Below are 20,704 nucleotides of genomic sequence, written 5' to 3'. Positions count from 1 at the left end.
CAGCTTAGCTTAGTTGTCCCTCCCTTCCCCAAAACTTGTACTTTGTGCTTGTATTGTGTGCTAACACTTCTGTCTTTAATTTCATAGGCAAGTGAGGGCATATCGGTGTTTCTGACGCTGCTGGAGCACTTACGAAGGCTGGTTGTACAGAATTGTGCGCACAAAGGCGAAGTGACCCGCGGAAGAACTCAATTCCTTCCGATCCCTCGGGAGCTTGGGTCCTGCCTTTCCTTGGGAAAGAAATCAACATTTCTTCTGCAGCAGAGTCAGTGGACCAGCCTGACAATCGCAAGGAAACTCAAGCCGGAAGCAGCGGACTGGTCGACTTCACACCGGAAGAATATAAGGGAGAATTCGCCAGTTGCACGTATGGCACCCGCCTACAACCTTACATCACCACAAATATTTCACCAATATGTTCAAGCAACCTAACAATAGACCACATACTAATTCAGGGCAATAGATATAACGAACCGAGGAAAAAAATAGTGCATTATTTTAAGAAAAGGAAAGTAAATTTTACCGTAGATAATCTCCTTGGTGGTAACATCAGTATGATTAACTAAGTGATTATCTTTCTCAAGGATATGGAAGATATCAAAATGATATAAGGTGGTTCATCGTTCGGCTTTGTGGCTGTTTTGGCTTAGTTGTGTGGTGGGCTGATCTGCTTTTTTTCTGAGGCTAATCCGGTGGGGTGTCGAGCTAGCGGATTACCAATTTTCAATATCTCATAACTTATGTGTGTTTGCACGTCAAGGTGAAGGCTGTCTCTAATCTGTCCTGTCCTTTCGCAGTCCTTCTGGCAACTACACTACTGGATGCTGTGCAGACTGGGCGGTGTTTGCTGCCACACTGACACAGTACCCACTTACAAACTTTTCATTCCAATATCAGTATCTGTTTATCACATCATTTATACACATTTATCATTTTTCCCTGCAAGATTGGATAATGCTTATAGGATCATGTATAAGGACTTTATACAGCAAAAATCAAAAAAGGGGTTGCAGGCCTGGTGACCTTCTTCAAAGGTCACTGACCTTTAAACCCAACAAATAACCTCTGTTATGAAAAATGTCCATATGTTTTGCTAAATATTGAAATACTTTCAGCATTTTTAGGCTACAACTGTAACAAAGAATCCAAGACTATGTCACTTCAGGTTTCTTTACTGTACATATCTTCTGATCTGTATCCAAAGGATCTTATCAACTGAAGTTCACTCTGAACTTTGTTCGCGTTTCGTGAGCTGAACGTACTTACGTGAAATTAAGGTTTTCACTTAGGGTATTCAAAACATTGAAGTCGATACCGGAGACTGGTATGACAGTGCCATTCTTTAGCGTCTTGACCTTGAAGAATGGCCAGTTGTCCTTGGTGGCAACCACCAGCTGGCGCCCCTGGAAGTCAGTATAGAGTTGCTGAAGCTCCGGGATAAGTCTACCTTGAACCTGGTGTTTACTGGTGCGCCGAACGCCATTGACTGACCATAGGCCAACTTGATGGAAGCTGTGGGAACACAAGAAATAGTTGTATTTTCTGTATGTCACTACCGCGTGGTGATATACCAAAGTGTTTCTGCTGTTACACAATGCTCTATTATTTTTGTACTTGCTTTGTCAGTCAATCATTCATAGCAAGCTACTGGGAAGGATGAACGTCCCCAAATCTCTTTAGTGACGACAGAACATCTATGGTGGCTCGAGATATGAAACGGGCGGAAGCAATAAAATTAGGTACTTTGTTCTGACTGATCGCACATAGCAAGCAACCATCATATCGAGGTTTCTTTAATTGTTGCTTGTAACTTAAGTATGGAAAAATACCTACAGTAACACTCACTTTTTATAATTCCGATATTCTATCAGCAGAACACATTATACGTGTCTGTTGTGTCTTAGGAGTTTGGTTATCGTACAAATTCGTCTCTTCTATGCTCAGATATTCCTCATCTCGATGTATATCTGTGTATTTTACCCTCAGTTTTCTTATGTATAACATTTGTTCCTATCGGACCAACTAAAGCGGAATTTCTCTGACTGTTAAGGAAGCTTGTTAGCACGAGCAATGCTTACCCTATGTCATCAGTTTTACCTGATTTTCACTTGATCTTATCATCATTAGTATCAACTGATGCGCTCCCCTTGACTATCTATCAGTGTACCTTATGTTCACTTATCTTATCGTCGCTGTCACTTGATGTTCTCATGCCACCGTCAGTGTTTGCTGGTGAGCTGATGATGTGTTCACCTCAACTAACCAACTGTGTTTCCTAATATGTTCGCCTGAACTAAGCATCAGCAGTATTTGGCGTGCTTCACTATATATATGACACCTGGCGTCTTTACCTTTGTTAACCATCAGTACAACTAGAGGTGTTCGCTCTCTTAATGTCAACCGTCAGGCTAACATGACCTTACCATTAGTGTCACACGGTGTGTTCACATTAATCAACCAAATGAGTTAGTGTCACATAGTGAGTAGGCATTAATCGAACAAACGAGATAGTGTCATACGGTGTGTTCACGTTAATCGGCCAAACAAGTTACCTGATGTGTAACCAGTTCTCACCTGATCTTCAACTGTCTTGATCGTAATTTTCAATGAAATTTAGGAATGTTGGTCACTTTATCCATTGGTGATGCCGAGTATTTTCACATGATCCGTGTCACCTAAAGTGTTCGACTGATTAATCAAACATAAGGAGCGTCATATCCTGTGTCACGTGATGTTTTATTGCACAGTCTAACCAAGGCTACAAAGATGCTTACCTGATCTGAGCATAACCTAATTTGACTGTTTTAATCTGATTTAACAACATGTCACATATTGAATCCAACAAACGTTACTACTTCATTTCATTTGATATGTTCACTTCAGGTGAACTTTAGTGTCATGTAATGCATTCACATGATCTGGCCATGACTGTAACGCTGAATTATTTGCTCATCTGATGAAGACATCAATATCATCCTCTGTTTATTATGACCATTAACATAATGTGTTACTGTTGTCTTTTCGCCTCACATGATGTTGATGTTCCCTGGTGCTTTCACGTAATGTGTCAATTGAAATTCATTTACTTGATTTCATCGTATCATCGTAAAAATTCTTGTAAACTACTGCTACTCCCGTAAGTTCACCTTTCCAAGCTACTTGCCTTCTAAGGTGTTGCCTGACATGTGTGTCCTCAAAATGGCCACTCATAAACTGACCTTTCAGTATCGCATAATACATTCTCTTGAACTGACTATCAAGGACCATATTCCAAACCTGACCACCACAGACTCTCTCCTAGTTTATCTAAACTCATTACCTGGATCATTCATCTAAACTGATCATAATCAGTATCACGATATAATCACCTAACTGCCCGGGTCAATTACCAGATCTAACCACCAGTGTCTTGGCATGCTTACTTGAAGTAACGGCCTGGGCCAATAATGATAACTGACCAATAATGATAACTGACGTGTTTATTAGAGTTAAGGACTTGGGCCATTTATCTCACCTGATCATCACTGTCGTTTGCCACACTTTCATGAATCAACTGTCTGAGTGGTCATTTAACCTGACAATCAGTCACATATATAATGCTATATAAGCTGATGATGTCTTCATCTAAGTCTCCGGGCTTTTCATCTAACCTGACCATAAGTGCTGTTTGACGTGTTTATCTGATCTAATTGTTAGAGTCACTTTCCTAATCTAAACACCGGCTTCATTTGACGTGTTCCTCAGCTTCGGTCATTCTTCTAGCTCGACCATTGTGAGATATCTCCATAGACCACTCACTCACTAACCAGCAGTATCACTTGATGTGTTCATCTGAAAATACAGCCTAGGATACTCACTTAACATGACGAACAATCGTGTATAGTCCGTACATATGAATTGCTTGAGGACTCTCCTAATCTGGCCATCGGTGTCGTTTAAGGTTCTTATAAGCTAACGGTTTAACCACTGATCTAAGAACCCTGACTATGTCAAACTATCTTAGCGTATTCGTATTAGGTGACTGACTGAGTCAGTTACATTACCTGCTCGGTCATTAAACTGATCATCATTGTTACTTGGCGTGCACATCTGACCTAACTGCGTAAGCCTGACCAGTATCACTCGACGGGCTTATCGCATCTAACCTGCTTTCGTCACTCACCTAACCTGGCCATCGTTATCACTTGAAACACATGTCTGAGCGAACTGCCTGGGACAGCCACTTACCTAACCTGACCATCAGGACTGATCCTCGAAGAGAGCAGCTGAGCCTTCTGGTTTGACAACAGCTGCACCAGCGCCACCTGGGGAGATAGACTTAATCGTTATCATAAACACTTATTTCTAACTTTGAACTTTGAGGATCGTACTGAATCATAGAGTCGACAAAAGACATGGAGATTGGAGATACTCTGCAGAAATACGAAAGAAGTGGTAATATGCTTGGGGTTATTCCTTCACTCTCAAGTTCCAAAGGCCAGATGAGACACAAAGAGTTATTAGAATTCATGGGCTTGGAAAGTGGAGCTATGCTGATATTACTTCGCTCTGATGCAGGTTACTGTATAGTAAGAGAGATGGCAATATATGCTATAAAATCTAGCAGAGTGATTCTATGCATTCACATGTGAATTACAAAAATTAAACGAGTAATAGAATATGGAAAACATGTTATCAAATATTGAGTGATATATATCTGGCAGGTGACAAGCAGTAAGGCACTGTAAATGGAGCCGACTCATGAAGGAGCGAAGACACAAAAGGTCCAGGAGTAAGTATTGCTGGGCTTTAGTTAGGATAACATCAGAACACGGAAAGGGAGGTTAATTTTTACAACTGAAGAAAAATAAGCCAGAGGAAAATTTGACAAACTTACAATAACTATGAAGCTAGAATTGAACAACCAACAACAACAACAATAATAAACTCCGTGGAAACTAAGTCAACTAACTCGTAGAAGAAGGACAAAGCAAATGGGAAGGAGGGCAAAAAGAAGGATGAACAAAACATCAAGGCTGACAATATGCACCAAAGTTATAGAGTGACAGGCATCTTAAGGAAACAACCATTGGCAAAACCCCCATGACAAGTTTTTGGTGTGAAGTTGGAGGTGCTTTGGTATGGGTGTCATAACTAAAAAAATGAATTGCAATACATGGCAAATGGCGAGGCAATGGATGATAGTGGATGATTAGAAGAAAGTTTTCCGAGGTAAACTTAAGGTTGTAGAGTATAAGACAAAGAGGAACAGATCAGTCAGGATCTCTGGCCAGGAAGAGGACCACGTGAAATTAAAAGAGGAAAGTATTTGGGGAAAAAAGGAGGATGTAAGAAATCTGGGAGTCAGCGGACATGTAGGAGGTTGCCGTAAAACTGGAGCACTTATAATCTGTATGTCAGGTTTTGACTCTAAAGGGAAAATTGTGAGCTTCTATCAGCTGCTTGCAGATCTGGAGGTACTTAAGTAAAATATATATATATATATATATATATATATATATATATATATATATATATATATATATATATATATATATATATATATACATATATATATATATAAAAAACACCCGCAAGTTAATTCATCTGAAATATACAACACCCCTGAAAAGTGGATGGGAAATGCTTCAAGGAGCAATAAAAAGATGTCACCAACAACAAAAGTGGTAAAGAAATGCAGAACAATGATAAGGGGATTAAAAAAGAGCTTCAGCAGATTATTTCATTTAGAATATGCACTTCTGAAAATTGGATAGGAAATGCTTCAAGGCTGTGTTTGTAGTTCCTGAGTGGGTTTACTTCCTCGTGTTACATAAAACCACGACACCAGAAGGAAGCTCACACAAATGTTGTAGTTATGCTTCAACTCAACAAAGTGGCACGTTCATCCTCTACAGAGGCACGTGCATCCTCTACAGTGGCACGTGCATCGTCTACAATGGCACGTTCATCCTCTACAGTGGCATCTACATTCCTACCAAGACATACACATCATCTACAGAAAGTGAACTGACGTGAGTCAGAGGATCATCTCGTCCCAATCACATCATTCAGAGCGATACCAGTTTGCATCAGCCTTCACTCCTGCCTGCAGTAGCATGCTTTCTGACATGTTTCATGAGCTCCTCTTCGCCAACGGAACTACATTGGCCCACCAGTGATGCTACTACGTTTGTGAATCAAGAACCATTGCAACACAAACCTCGCCAGGTGGTAGAGTGTCCCGCAGTGTATCGAGACAGACTTCCCCAGAACTTTTTTTAAAGGGGAAGTAAATGTTTATAGTTGTGTTACTGGAGTGATAGTTTTCATACATGGTGCTTTGACAAGAAAATAGTGAAATTGGAAAAAATGTAGCTTAGACATTGAAGCTTATTGATACAGTGGTAAATTGATGAGAACTACTATTGACGTTTGTGTAAATAAATTAAACATTTCCTTTCCATAGCCAGAGGTTGAACCATTATGTGACATTCATTTTTTCATTTCATTTCAAGCTAGAAGTTTCAGTTTTCTAAATTGTTTCTTACATTTTCACATGTATATATATGTATGTGTGTGTGTGTGTGTATGTGTGCGTGTGTGTGTGTGTGTGTGTGTGTGTATGTGTATATATATATGTATATTATCCCTGGGGATAGGGGTGAAAAAATACTTCCCACGCATTCCTCGCGTGTCGTAGAAAGCGACTAGAGGGGACGGGAGCGGGGGTCCAGAAATCCTCCCCTCCTTGTATTTTTTTTTTTAACTTTCTAAAATGGGAAACAGAAGAAGGAGTCACGCGGGGAGTGCTCATCCTCCTCGAAGGCTCAGATTGGGGTGCCAAAATGTGTGTGGATGTAACCAAGATGTGAAAAAAGGAGAGATAGGTAGTATGTTTGAGGAAAGGAACCTGGATGTTTTGGCTCTGAGTGAAACGAAGCTCAAGGGTAAAGGGGAAGAGTGGTTTGGGAATGTCTTGGGAGTAAAGTCAGGGGTTAGTGAGAGGACAAGAGCAAGGGAAGGAGTAGCAGTACTCCTGAAACAGGAGTTGTGGAAGTATGTGATAGAATGTAAGAAAGTAAATTCTCGATTAATATGGGTAAAACTGAAAGTTGATGGAGAGAGATGGGTGATTATTGGTGCATATGCACCTGGGCATGAGAAGAAAGATCATGAGAGGCAAGTGTTTTGGGAGCGGCTGAATGAGTGTGTTAGTGGTTTTGATGCACGAGACCGGGTTATAGTGTTGGGTGATTTGAATGCAAAGGTGAGTAATGTGGCAGTTGAGGGAATATGTGGTATACATGGGGTGTTCAGTGTTGTAAATGGAAATGGTGAAGAGCTTGTAGATTTATGTGCTGAAAAAGGACTGATGATTGGGAATACCTGGTTTAAAAAGCGAGATATACATAAGTATACTTATGTAAGTAGGAGAGATGGCCAGAGAGCGTTACTGGATTACGTGTTAATTGACAGGCGCGCGAAAGAGAGACTTTTGGATGTTAATGTGCTGAGAGGTGCAACTGGAAGGATCTCTGATCATTATTTTGTGGAGGCTAAGGTGAAGATTTGTATGGGTTTTCAGAAAAGAAGAGTGAATGTTGGGGTGAAGAGGGTAGTGAGAGTAAGTGAGCTTGGGAAGGAGACTTGTGTGAGGAAGTACCAGGAGAGACTGAGTACAGAATGGAAAAAGGTGAGAACAATGGAAGTAAGGGGAGTGGGGGAGGAATGGGATGTATTTAGGGAATCAGTGATGGATTGAGCAAAAGGTGCTTGTGGCATGAGAAGAGCGGGAGGTGGGTTGATTAGAAAGGGTAGTGAGTGGTGGGATGAAGAAGTAAGAGTATTAGTGAAAGAGAAGAGAGAGGCATTTGGACGATTTTTGCAGGGAAAAAATGAAATTGAGTGGGAGACGTATAAAAGAAAGAGACAGGAGGTCAAGAGAAAGGTGCAAGAAGTGAAAAAAAGGGCAAGTGAGAGTTGGGGTGACAGAGTATCATTAAAGTTTAGGGAGAATAAAAAGATGTTCTGGAAGGAGGTAAATAAAGTGCGTAAGACAAGGGAGCAAATGGGAACTTCAGTGAAGAGCGCAAATGGGGAGGTGATAACAAGTAGTGGTGATGTGAGGAGATGGAGTGAGTATTTTGAAGGTTTGTTGAATGTGTTTGATGATAGAGTGGCATATATAGGGTGTTTTGGTCGAGGTGGTGTGCAAAGTGCGAGGGTTAGGGAAAATGAGTTGGTAAACAGAGAAGAGGTAGTAAAAGCTTTGCGGAAGATGAAAGCCGGCAAGGCAGCAGGTTTGGATGGTATTGCAGTGGAATTTATTAAAAAAGGGGGTGACTGTATTGTTGACTGGTTGGTAAGGTTATTTAATGTATGTATGACTCATGGTGAGGTGCCTGAGGATTGGCGGAATGCGTGCATAGTGCCATTGTACAAAGGCAAAGGGGATAAGAGTGAGTGCTCAAATTACAGAGGTATAAGTTTGTTGAGTATTCCTAGTAAATTATATGGGAGGGTATTGATTGAGAGGGTGAAGGCATGTACAGAGCATCAGATTGGGGAAGAGCAGTGTGGTTTCAGAAGTGGTAGAGGATGTGTGGATCAGCTGTTTGCTTTGAAGAATGTATGTGAGAAATACTTAGAAAAGCAAATGGATTTGTATGTAGCATTTATGGATCTGGAGAAGGCATATGATAGAGTTGATAGAGATGCTCTGTGGAAGGTATTAAGAATATATGGTGTGGGAGGAAAGTTGTTAGAAGCAGTGAAAAGTTTTTATCGAGGATGTAAGGCATGTGTACGTGTAGGAAGAGAGGAAAGTGATTGGTTCTCAGTGAATGTAGGTTTGCGGCAGGGGTGTGTGATGTCTCCATGGTTGTTTAATTTGTTTATGGATGGGGTTGTTAGGGAGGTAAATGCAAGAGTTTTGGAAAGAGGGGCAAGTATGAAGTCTGTTGGGGATGAGAGAGCTTGGGAAGTGAGTCAGTTGTTGTTCGCTGATGATACAGCGCTGGTGGCTGATTCATGTGAGAAACTGCAGAAGCTGGTGACTGAGTTTGGTAAAGTGTGTGGAAGAAGAAAGTTAAGAGTAAATGTGAATAAGAGCAAGGTTATTAGGTACAGTAAGGTTGAGGGTCAAGTCAATTGGGAGGTGAGTTTGAATGGAGAAAAACTGGAGGAAGTGAAGTGTTTTAGATATCGGGGAGGATGGATGTGCTGGAAATGAGATGTTTGAGGACAATGTGTGGTGTGAGGTGGTTTGATCGAGTAAGTAACGTAAGGGTAAGAGAGATGTGTGGAAATAAAAAGAGCGTGGTTGAGAGAGCAGAAGAGGGTGTTTTGAAATGGTTTGGTCACATGGAGAGAATGAGTGAGGAAAGATTGACCAAGAGGAAATATGTGTCGGAGGTGGAGGGAACGAGGAGAAGAGGGAGACCAAATTGGAGGTGGAAAGATGGAGTGAAAAAGATTTTGTGTGATCGGGGCCTGAACATGCAGGAGGGTGAAAGGAGGGCAAAGAATAGAGTGAATTGGAGCGATGTGGTATACCGTGGTTGACGTGCTGTCAGTGGATTGAATCAAGGCATGTGTATGGGGGTGGGTTGGGCCATTTCTTTCGTCTGTTTCCTTGCGCTACCTCGCAAACGCGGGAGACAGCGACAAAGCAAAAAAAAAAAAGAAAAAAAAAAAAGAATATATATATATATATATATATATATATATATATATATATATATATATATATATATATATATATATATATTCTCCAAAAGACGGAACAGAGGAGGGGGCCAGGTGAGGACATTTCGTCAAAGGCCCAGTCCTCTGTTCTTAACGCTACCTCGCTAACGCAGGAAATGGCGAATAGTTTGAAAGAAAAGAAATATATACATATATATATATATATATATATATATATATATATATATATAAATATATATATATATATATATATATATATATATATATATATATATATATATATAAGGGAGCAAATGGTAACTTCAGTGAAGGGCTCAAATGGGGAGGTGATAACAAGTAGTTGTGATGTGAGAAGGAGATGGAGTATTTTGAAGGTTTGTTGAATGTGTTTGATGATAGAGTGGCAGATATAGGGTGTTTTGGTCGAGGTGGTGTGCAAAGTGAGAGGGTTAGGGAAAATGATTTGGTAAACAGAGAAGAGGTAGTGAAAGCTTTGCGGAAGATGAAAGCCGGCAAGGCAGCAGGTTTGGATGGTATTGCAGTGGAATTTATTAAAAAAGGGGGTGACTGTACTGTTGACTGGTTGGTAAGGTTATTTAATGTATGTATGACTCATGGTGAGGTGCCTGAGGATTGGCGGAATGCGTGCATAGTGCCATTGTACAAAGGCAAAGGGGATAAGAGTGAGTGCTCAAATTACAGAGGTATAAGTTTGTTGAGTATTCCTGGTAAATCATATGGGAGGGTATTGATTGAGAGGGTGAAGGCATGTACAGAGCATCAGATTGGGGAAGAGCAGTGTGGTTTCAGAAGTGGTAGAGGATGTGTGGATCAGCTGTTTGCTTTGAAGAATGTATGTGAGAAATACTTAGAAAAGCAAATGGATTTGTATGTAGCATTTATGGATCTGGAGAAGGCATATGATAGAGTTGATAGAGATGCTCTGTGGAAGGTATTCAGAATATATGGTGTGGGAGGAAAGTTGTTAGAAGCAGTGAAAAGTTTTTATCGAGGATGTAAGGCATGTGTACGTGTAGGAAGAGAGGAAAGTGATTGGTTCTCAGTGAATGTAGGTTTGCGGCAGGGGTGTGTGATGTCTCCATGGTTGTTTAATTTGTTTATGGATGGGGTTGTTAGGGAGGTAAATGCAAGAGTTTTGGAAAGAGGGGCAAGTATGAAGTCTGTTGGGGATGAGAGAGCTTGGGAAGTGAGTCAGTTGTTGTTCGCTGATGATACAGCGCTGGTGGCTGATTCATGTGAGAAACTGCAGAAGCTGGTGACTGAGTTTGGTAAAGTGTGTGGAAGAAGAAAGTTAAGAGTAAATGTGAATAAGAGCAAGGTTATTAGGTACAGTAGGGTTGAGGGTCAAGTCAATTGGGAGGTGAGTTTGAATGGAGAAAAACTGGAGGAAGTGAAGTGTTTTAGATATCTGGGAGTGGATCTGGCAGCGGATGGAACCATGGAAGCGGAAGTGGATCATAGGGTGGGGGAGGGGGCGAAAATTCTGGGGGCCTTGAAGAATGTGTGGAAGTCGAGAACATTATCTCGGAAAGCAAAAATGGGTATGTTTGAAGGAATAGTGGTTCCAACAATGTTGTATGGTTGCGAGGCGTGGGCTATGGATAGAGTTGTGCGCAGGAGGATGGATGTGCTGGAAATGAGATGTTTGAGGACAATGTGTGGTGTGAGGTGGTTTGATCGAGTGAGTAACGTAAGGGTAAGAGAGATGTGTGGAAATAAAAAGAGCGTGGTTGAGAGAGCAGAAGAGGGTGTTTTGAAGTGGTTTGGGCACATGGAGAGGATGAGTGAGGAAAGATTGACCAAGAGGATATATGTGTCGGAGGTGGAGGGAACGAGGAGAAGAGGGAGACCAAAATGGAGGTGGAAAGATGGAGTGAAAAAGATTTTGTGTGATCGGGGCCTGAACATGCAGGAGGGTGAAAGGAGGGCAAGAATAGAGTGAATTGGAGCGATGTGGTATACCGGGGTTGACGTGCTGTCAGTGGATTGAATCAAGGCATGTGAAGCGTCTGGGGTAAACCATGGAAAGCTGTGTAGGTATGTATATTTGCGTGCGTGGACGTATGTATATACATGTGTATGGGGGGGAGGTTGGGCCATTTCATTCGTCTGTTTCCTTGCGCTACCTCGCAAACGCGGGAGACAACGACAAAGTATAATAAAAAAAAATATAAATGATATATATATATATATATATATATATATATATATATATATATATATATATATATATATATATATATATATATATATATATATATATATATATATATATATATATATATATATATATATATATATATATATATATATATATATATATATATATTGGAAAGGATCACAATTTTGCGCGTGATCAAGATATTCCAATGAGTCCACGGGGAAAATGAAACACGATAAGTTCCCAAGTGCACTTTCGTGTTATAATCACATCATCAGGGGTGACACAAGAGAGAAATACAACATTCAGTTGATATACATCGAAGAGACGAAGCTTGGACGCCATTTGATAAACATGTGATTTCTCTCTTGTGTCTCCCCTGATGATGTGATTCTTATACGAAAGTGCACTTGGGAACTTATCGTGTTTCATTTTCCCAGTGGACTCATATATATATATATATTTCCCAGTGGACTCATATATATATATATATATATATATATATATATATATATATATATATATATATATATATTTTTTTTTTTTTTTTTTGTCGCTGTCTCCCGCGTTTGCGAGGTAGCGCAAGGAAACAGACGAAAGAAATGCCCCCCCCCATACACATGTACATACGTCCACACACGCAAATATACATACCTACACAGCTTTCCATGGTTTACCCCAGACGCTTCACATGCCTTGATTCAATCCACTGACAGCACGTCAACCCCTGTATACCACATCGCTCCAATTCACTCTATTCCTTGCCCTCCTTTCACCCTCCTGCATGTTCAGGCCCCGATCACACAAAATCTTTTTCACTCCATCTTTCCACCTCCAATTTGGTCTCCCTCTTCTCCTCGTTCCCTCCACCTCCGACACATATATCCTCTTGGTCAATCTTTCCTCACTCATTCTCTCCATGTGCCCAAACCATTTCAAAACACCCTCTTCTGCTCTCTCAACCACGCTCTTTTTATTTCCACACATCTCTCTTACCCTTACGTTACTTACTCGATCAAACCATCTCACACCACACATTGTCCTCAAACATCTCATTTCCAGCACATCCATCCTCCTGCGCACATCTCTATCCATAGCCCACGCCTCGCAACCATACAACATTGTTGGAACCACTATTCCTTCAAACATACCCATTTTTGCTTTCCGAGATAATGTTCTCGACTTCCACATATATATATATATATATATATATATGTATATATATATATATATATATATATATATATATATATATATATATATATATATATATATATATATATATATATATATATATATGTATATATATATATATATATATATATATATATATATATATATATATATATATATATATATATATATATATACATAGAAGTGGTAGAGGATGTGTGGATCAGGTGTTTGCTTTGAAGAATGTATGTGAGAAATACTTAGAAAAGCAAATGGATTTGTATGTAGCATTTATGGATCTGGAGAAGGCATATGATAGAGTTGATAGAGATGCTCTGTGGAAGGTATTAAGAATATATGGTGTGGGAGGAAAGTTGTTAGAAGCAGTGAAAAGTTTTTATCGAGGATGTAAGGCATGTGTACGTGTAGGAAGAGAGGAAAGTGATTGGTTCTCAGTGAATGTAGGTTTGCGGCAGGGGTGTGTGATGTCTCCATGGTTGTTTAATTTGTTTATGGATGGGGTTGTTAGGGAGGTAAATGCAAGAGTTTTGGAAAGAGGGGCAAGTATGAAGTCTGTTGGGGATGAGAGAGTTTGGGAAGTGAGTCAGTTGTTGTTCGTTGATGATACAGCGCTGGTGGCTGATTCATGTGAGAAACTGTAGAAGCTGGTGACTGAGTTTGGAAAAGTGTGTGGAAGAAGAAAGTTAAGAGTAAATGTGAATAAGAGCAAGGTTATTAGGTACAGTAGGGTTGAGGGTCAAGTCAATTGGGAGGTGAGTTTGAATGGAGAAAAACTGGAGGAAGTGAAGTGTTTTAGATATCTGGGAGTGGATCTGGCAGCGGATGGAACCATGGAAGCGGAAGCGGATCATAGGGTGGGGGAGGGGGCGAAAATCCTGGGGGCCTTGAAAATTGTGTGGAAGTCGAGAACATTATCTCGGAAAGCAAAAATGGGTATGTTTGAAGGAATAGTGGTTCCAACAATGTTGTATGGTTGCGAGGCGTGGGCTATGGATAGAGTTGTGCGCAGGAGGATGGATGTGCTGGAAATGAGATGTTTGAGGACAATGTGTGGTGTGAGGTGGTTTGATCGAGTGAGTAACGTAAGGGTAAGAGAGATGTGTGGAAATAAAAAGAGCGTGGTTGAGAGAGCAGAAGAGGGTGTTTTGAAGTGGTTTGGGCACATGGAGAGGATGAGTGAGGAAAGATTGACCAAGAGGATATATGTGTCGGAGGTGGAGGGAACAAGGAGAAGAGGGAGACCAAACTGGAGGTGGAAAGATGGAGTGAAAAGATTTTGTGTGATCGGGGCCTGAGCATGCAGGAGGGTGAAAGGAGGGCAAGGAATAGAGTGAATTGGAGCGATGTGGTATACCGGGGTTGACGTGCTGTCAGTGGATTGAAGCAGGGCATGTGAAGCGTCTGGGGTAAACCATGGAAAGCTGTGTAGGTATGTATATTTGCGTGTGTGGACGTATGTATATACATGTGTATGGGGGGGGGGGGTTGGGCCATTTCTTTCGTCTGTTTCCTTGCGCTACCTCGCAAACGCGGGAGACAGCGACAAAGTATAATAAATAAATAAAATAAATATATATATATATATATATATATATATATATATATATATATATATATATATATATATATATATATATATATATATATATATATATTATCCCTGGGGATAGGGGAGAAACAATACTTTCCACGTATTCCTGCGTGTCGTAGAAGGCGACTAAAAGGGGAGGGAGCGGGGGGCTGGAAACCCTCCCCTCTCAATTTTTTTTAATTTTCCAAAAGAAGGAACAGAGAAGGGGGCCAGGTGAGGATATTCCCTCAATGGCCCAGTCCTCTGTTCTTAACGCTACCTCGCTAACGCGGGAAATGGCGAATAGTTTAAAAAAAGAAATATATATATATATATATATATATATATATATATATATATATATAGGGGATAGGGGATTAAGAATACTTCCCACGTATTCCCTGCGTGTCGTAGAAGGCGACTAAAAGGGGAGGGAGCGGGGGGCTGGAAATCCTCCCCTCTCGGTTTTTTTTTCAATTTTCCAAAAGAAGGAACAGAGAATGGGGCCAGGTGAGGGTATTCCCTCAATGGCCCAGTCCTCTGTTCTTAACGCTACCTCGCTAATGCGGGAAATGGCGAATAGTTTGAAAAAAAAGAAAATATATATATATATATATATATATATATATATATATATATATATATATATATATATATATATATATATATATATATATATATATATATATATATATATCCTCTACCACTTCTGAAACCACACTGCTCTTCCCCAATCTGATGCTCTGTACATGCCTTCACCCTCTCAGTCAATACCCTCCCATATAATTTACCAATAATACTCAACAAACTTATATCTCTGTAATTTGAGCACTCGGTCTTATCCCCTTTGCCTTTGTACAATGGCATTATGCACGCATTCCGCCAATCCTTAGGCACATCACCATGAGTCATACATACATTAAATAACCTTACCAACCAGTCAATAATACAGTCACCCCATTTTTAATAAATTCCACTGCAATACCATCCAAACCTGCTGCCTTGCCGGCTTTCATCCTCCGCAAAGCTTTTACTACCTCTTCTCTGTTTACCAAATCATTTTCTCTAACCCTCTCACGTTGCACACCACCTCGACCAAAACACCCTATATCTGCCACTCTATCATCAAACACATTCAACAAACCTTCAAAGTACTCACTCCATCTCCTTCTCACATCACCACTACTTGTTATCACCTCCCCATTAGCGCCCTTCACTGAGGTTCCCATTTGCTCCCTTGTCTTACGCACTTTATTTACCTCCTTCCAGAACATCTTTTTATTCTCCCTGAAATCTAATAATACTCTCTCACCCCAACTCTCATTTGCCCTCTTTTTCACCTCTTGCACCTTTCTCTTGACCTCCTGTCTCTTTCTTTTATACATCTCCCACTCAATTGCATTTTTTCCCTGCAAAAATCGTCCAAATGCCTCTCTCTTCTCTTTCATTAATAATCTTACTTCTTCATCTCACCACTCACTACCCTTTCTAATCAACCCACCTCCCACGCTTCTCATGCCACAAGCATCTTTTGCGCAAGCCATCACTGATTCCCTAAATACATCCCATTCCTCCCCCACTCCCCTTACTTCTATTCTTCTCACCTTTTTCCATTCTGTACTCAGTCTCTCCTGGTACTTTCTCACACAAGTCTCCTTCCCAAGCTCACTTACTCTCACCACCCTCTTCACCCCAACATTCACTCTTCTTTCCTGAAAACCCATACAAATCTTCACCTTAGCCTCCACAAAATAATGATCAGACATCCCTCCAGTTGCACCTCTCAGCACATTAAGATCCAAAAGTCTCTCTTTCGCGCGCCTGTCACTTAACACGTAATCCAATAACGCTCTCTGGCCATCTCTCCTACTTACATACGTATACTTATGTATATCTCGCTTTTTAAACCAGGTATTCCCAATCACCAGTCCTTTTTCAGCACATAAATCTACAAGCTCTTCACCATTTCCATTTACAACACTGAACACTCCATGTATACCAATTAATCCCTCAACTGCCACATTACTCACCTTTGCATTCAAATCACCCATCACTATAACCCGGTCTTGTGCATCAAAACCACTAACACACTCATTCAGCTGCTCCCAAAACACTTGCCTCTCATGATCTTTCTTCTCATGCCCAGGTGCATATGCACTAATAATCACCCATCTCTCTCCATCAACTTTCAGTTTTACCCATATTAATCTAGAATTTACTTTCTTACATTCTATCACATACTCCCACAACTCCTGTTTCAGGAGTACTGCCACTCCTTCCCTTGCTCTTGTCTTCTCACTAATCCCTGACTTTACTCCCAAGACATTCCCAAACCACTCTTTCCCTTTACCCTTTAGCTTCGTTTCACTCAGAGCCAAAACATCCAGGTTCCTTTCCCCAAACATACTACCTATCTCTCCTTTTTTCACATCTTGGTCACATCCACACACATTTAGACACCCCAATCTGAGTCTACGAGGAGGATGAGCACTCCTCGCGTGACTCCTTCTGTTTCCCATTTTTAGAAAGTTGAAAATACAAGGAGGGGAGGATTTCTGGCTCCCCGCTCCCGTCCCCTCTAGTCGCCTTCTACGACACGTGAGGAATGCGTGGGAAGTATTCTTTCACCCCTATCCCCAGGGATAATATATATATATATATATATATATATATATATATATATATATATATATATATATATATATATATATATATATATATATATATATATATACATATATATATATATATATATATATATATATATATATATATATATATATATATATATATATATATATATATATATATATATATATATATATATATATATATATATGTATGTATATATATATATATATATATATATATATATATATATATATATATATATATATATATATATATATATATATATATATATATATATATATATATATATATATATATATATATATATATATATATATATATATATATACATATGAAAAATGTAAGAAATAATCTAGAAAACTGAAACTTCTAGCTTGAAATGAAATGAAAAATGAATGTCACATAATGGTTCAACCTCTGGCTATGGAAAAGGGAAATGTATAGTTTATTTACACAAACGTCAATAGTAGTTTTCATCAATCTAACCACTGTATCATACTGCCTGGTCCACTTCTCTTATCATGAAACTGGAAAATTGGCTTATGATGTTTCTCAATTGTCTTCATTATACAAAGTACAACTATATCTTGGATACATGAGGGTAGGTAGTTGGTCATCCGCCATAATAAAGCCTTGACAGACCAAAAGTTTATCTGGAACTCAACTTTTCCAGTACATTCATGAAAAACGCCTTTTTGCTTTCCATCTCTTTCACTTTGAAAAAATGCTCCCTTTGTTCACATTTCAATGAAAGAATAAGCTTCAATGTCTAAGCTACATTCTTTTCCACTTTCACTATTTTCTTGTCAGAGCACCATGTATGAAAACTATCACTCCAGTAACACAACTATAAACATTTACTTCCCCTTTAAAAAAGTTCTGGGGAAGTCTGTCTCGATACACTGCGGGACACTACCACCTGGCGAGGTTTGTGTTGCAATGGTTCTTAATTCACAAAAGTAGTCACATCACTGGTGGGCGGAGAACATTCTTGTAACCAAAGCGAGGATCACAGTCCGTGCAACTACTTGTACCACCACGTCCAAGTATGTTCACCCGAAGCGGTTCCGTGCACCAACTCGACGGATCCATAATGTCGTCTACTTCCTAATTTTCATGCTTTCTCTCCTCCTGTGTGAGAACAGTTGACCATGCGATCCCAGACGACGCGCTTTTTTATGACAGCTTGGAGTGCGCTGTTCGATTCTGGTCACCAAACGTCCACCAGCCGTCAATCATTCGTTCTTCTAACTGCTCTCGCGCAATCTCATCTCCCAGCGAAAAATGAAGACGTTGACCTCATCGGAGAGTGCCTCCTGCTTGTCTGTGTATGCCATGACTGAGAGAGAGAGAGAGTGTGCACTTCCGGAGGCGTAGATTGGCTCAGCGATGGCGTAAAGAACTCCCTTATCAGGCGCGACACACGCGGACGGGGGTCGGCGGGGCGCCTGACGAAGGGCGGCAGGTACGAGCAAGGAGGATGAACGGACGTAAGGAGAAGGTTGAGGAGAACCTTTGAAGTCACAGGAGACCACGAACCTTGGAGTCTGGAACCCACGTGATACGGAGTTGTTCTCTTTCTATATATATATATATATATATATAAAAGAAAAAGGGGGTCCAAATCCTTGAATAAGTTATTCATTTTGGGTTAAGGAATAGGACGAAAGATTAATGATATTCATATCTGGGTTTGATGTTACACCATTCTCATTTGACAGGCAAAAGTAACAATCCGAAGCGTGATCTTTGGGTTCTCTTCAAAAATCATAGGAATGGCAAAAGGCATACGAAGTGAGCTTTGTGCCAATGCTGTGAGAAGCCTAACACATGTGACGCAAAAAATATGGGGGACCCAAGTTTTATCCTAGTCACCTATTTTACAATCATAGCATTTTTTAATGAGAGGTGTGAGAGAAAGTATTTGCGATATGAATGTCAATTCCCTGCAGATGTAGCGGAAAGAATTCGGACTATTTACATATATATTTAGTGAATGCATAGCGGCCTCAATGCCATGGCATCTGCTTCCTTGCAAATTATATGTAACTTGTTAGATTAATCAGGTTCAAATGCATGCGAGTGAATGTGAAGCTGAAATACTTTGATTGCATTACAATACAGATCTAGGTGGAATCTAAAGCTTTTTCATACAAGGGTTGAAGCGGCGATTGAGCTATGTTAGGTCACCAGCAGTTGTAAAATAACAGAAAAAGATAGGGCTTTGTGCAAATTTCACATGTGTTCGGGCTGGTCTGTCTAAAGCTTTGGCAAAAAAAGAAAAAAACATTCGATTAGCGCAAGGAGGGTGTTCGTGGGAGTTGCCAATCCCTACGAAAAACTAGTCAGCATTAGGTGCGAACACTTCATAAACCAGTCAGATATGTGCGAGACGACCTCACTTATAGATATACATCATCTCACTGTCGTCTCTTATAGCCCGTCCTTACCTGAGTACCTTCCCGCAGAAGCATCGTCACGTTCTTCGTGATTTCCTTATCCACGATGACGAACCACTGTATCGTTGGCGACTCCAGGACTTTGTTCCTAACCTAAGACCAAAAGTTCTATGAGAGACGTTTGTCTCTAACACAGTGGCAGTGACAAATCAAATTCCAGCCTACATTTATATATTTGATAAATAATATGAGACAGGAGGAAATATATAAGGTTTGATTATCATTAAATAGATTGTGACACGAGAAAGTAGAGAGATTGATTTTAAAAAGTAAATAAAGAATTGAGTCTTAAACAATAATGAGACGAAAGAAATTACATGAGACAGTGAAGTGTTTACCACTGAGGCATTTGTGTTCTTGCGTAATTACCACCTTGTGCTAAATGTATAATGAAAATTGGATAACTGAATTGTATTGCGGTATTATGGGAACTAAGAACCTCTTCAATACCTGGAAAATATTAAACCTAAACATGGACTTCCATGGCTAACGTTGATGACCATAAATCATTTACTGGCTGCCGGAATCGAGGGCAAGGTCGCGGATGTCGGTCCATAGTCAAACCAACTGTTCATACTCCTCTAAGGGGAATTGATAACTTGAGCACTTGGCATATACATATATATATATATATATATATATATATATATATATATATATATATATATATATATATATATATATATATATATATATATATTTTTTTTTTTTTTGCCACTGTCTCCCGCGTTTGCGACGTAGCGCAAGGAAACAGACGAAAGAAATGGCCCAACCCACCCGCATACATACGTCCACACACGCAAATATACATACCTACACAGCTTTCCATGGTTTACCCCAGACGCTTCGCATGCCTTGATTCAATCCACTGACAGCACGTCAACCCCGGTATACCACATCGCTCCAATTCACTCTATTCCTTGCCCTCCTTTCACCCTCCTGCATGTTCAGGCCCCG

The 20,704-nt window shown here is 40.0% G+C and overlaps 1 protein-coding gene across 1 annotated transcript in view; it reads right to left on the bottom strand.

Annotated features, from left to right (window-relative positions):
* The window catches only part of LOC139758946 (glutamate receptor ionotropic, delta-2-like), a 174,944-nt gene extending 155,182 nt beyond the window's left edge, over positions 1-19,762 (bottom strand). The window contains exons 1-3 of the mRNA XM_071680762.1: positions 19,739-19,762; positions 4,228-4,304; positions 1,267-1,512 (exon numbers count right to left, since the gene is read on the bottom strand). Coding sequence (XP_071536863.1) covers positions 1,267-1,512; positions 4,228-4,304; positions 19,739-19,762 — 347 coding nt within the window. The remainder of the gene's footprint in view (positions 1-1,266; positions 1,513-4,227; positions 4,305-19,738) is intronic.
* Between the last annotated feature and the right edge of the window lie 942 nt (positions 19,763-20,704).

This window comes from Panulirus ornatus, chromosome 32, assembly GCF_036320965.1.
Source record: "Panulirus ornatus isolate Po-2019 chromosome 32, ASM3632096v1, whole genome shotgun sequence".
NCBI classification, from domain to species: Eukaryota; Metazoa; Arthropoda; class Malacostraca; order Decapoda; family Palinuridae; genus Panulirus; species Panulirus ornatus.
This window is presented reverse-complemented; position numbering and strand designations above follow the sequence as displayed.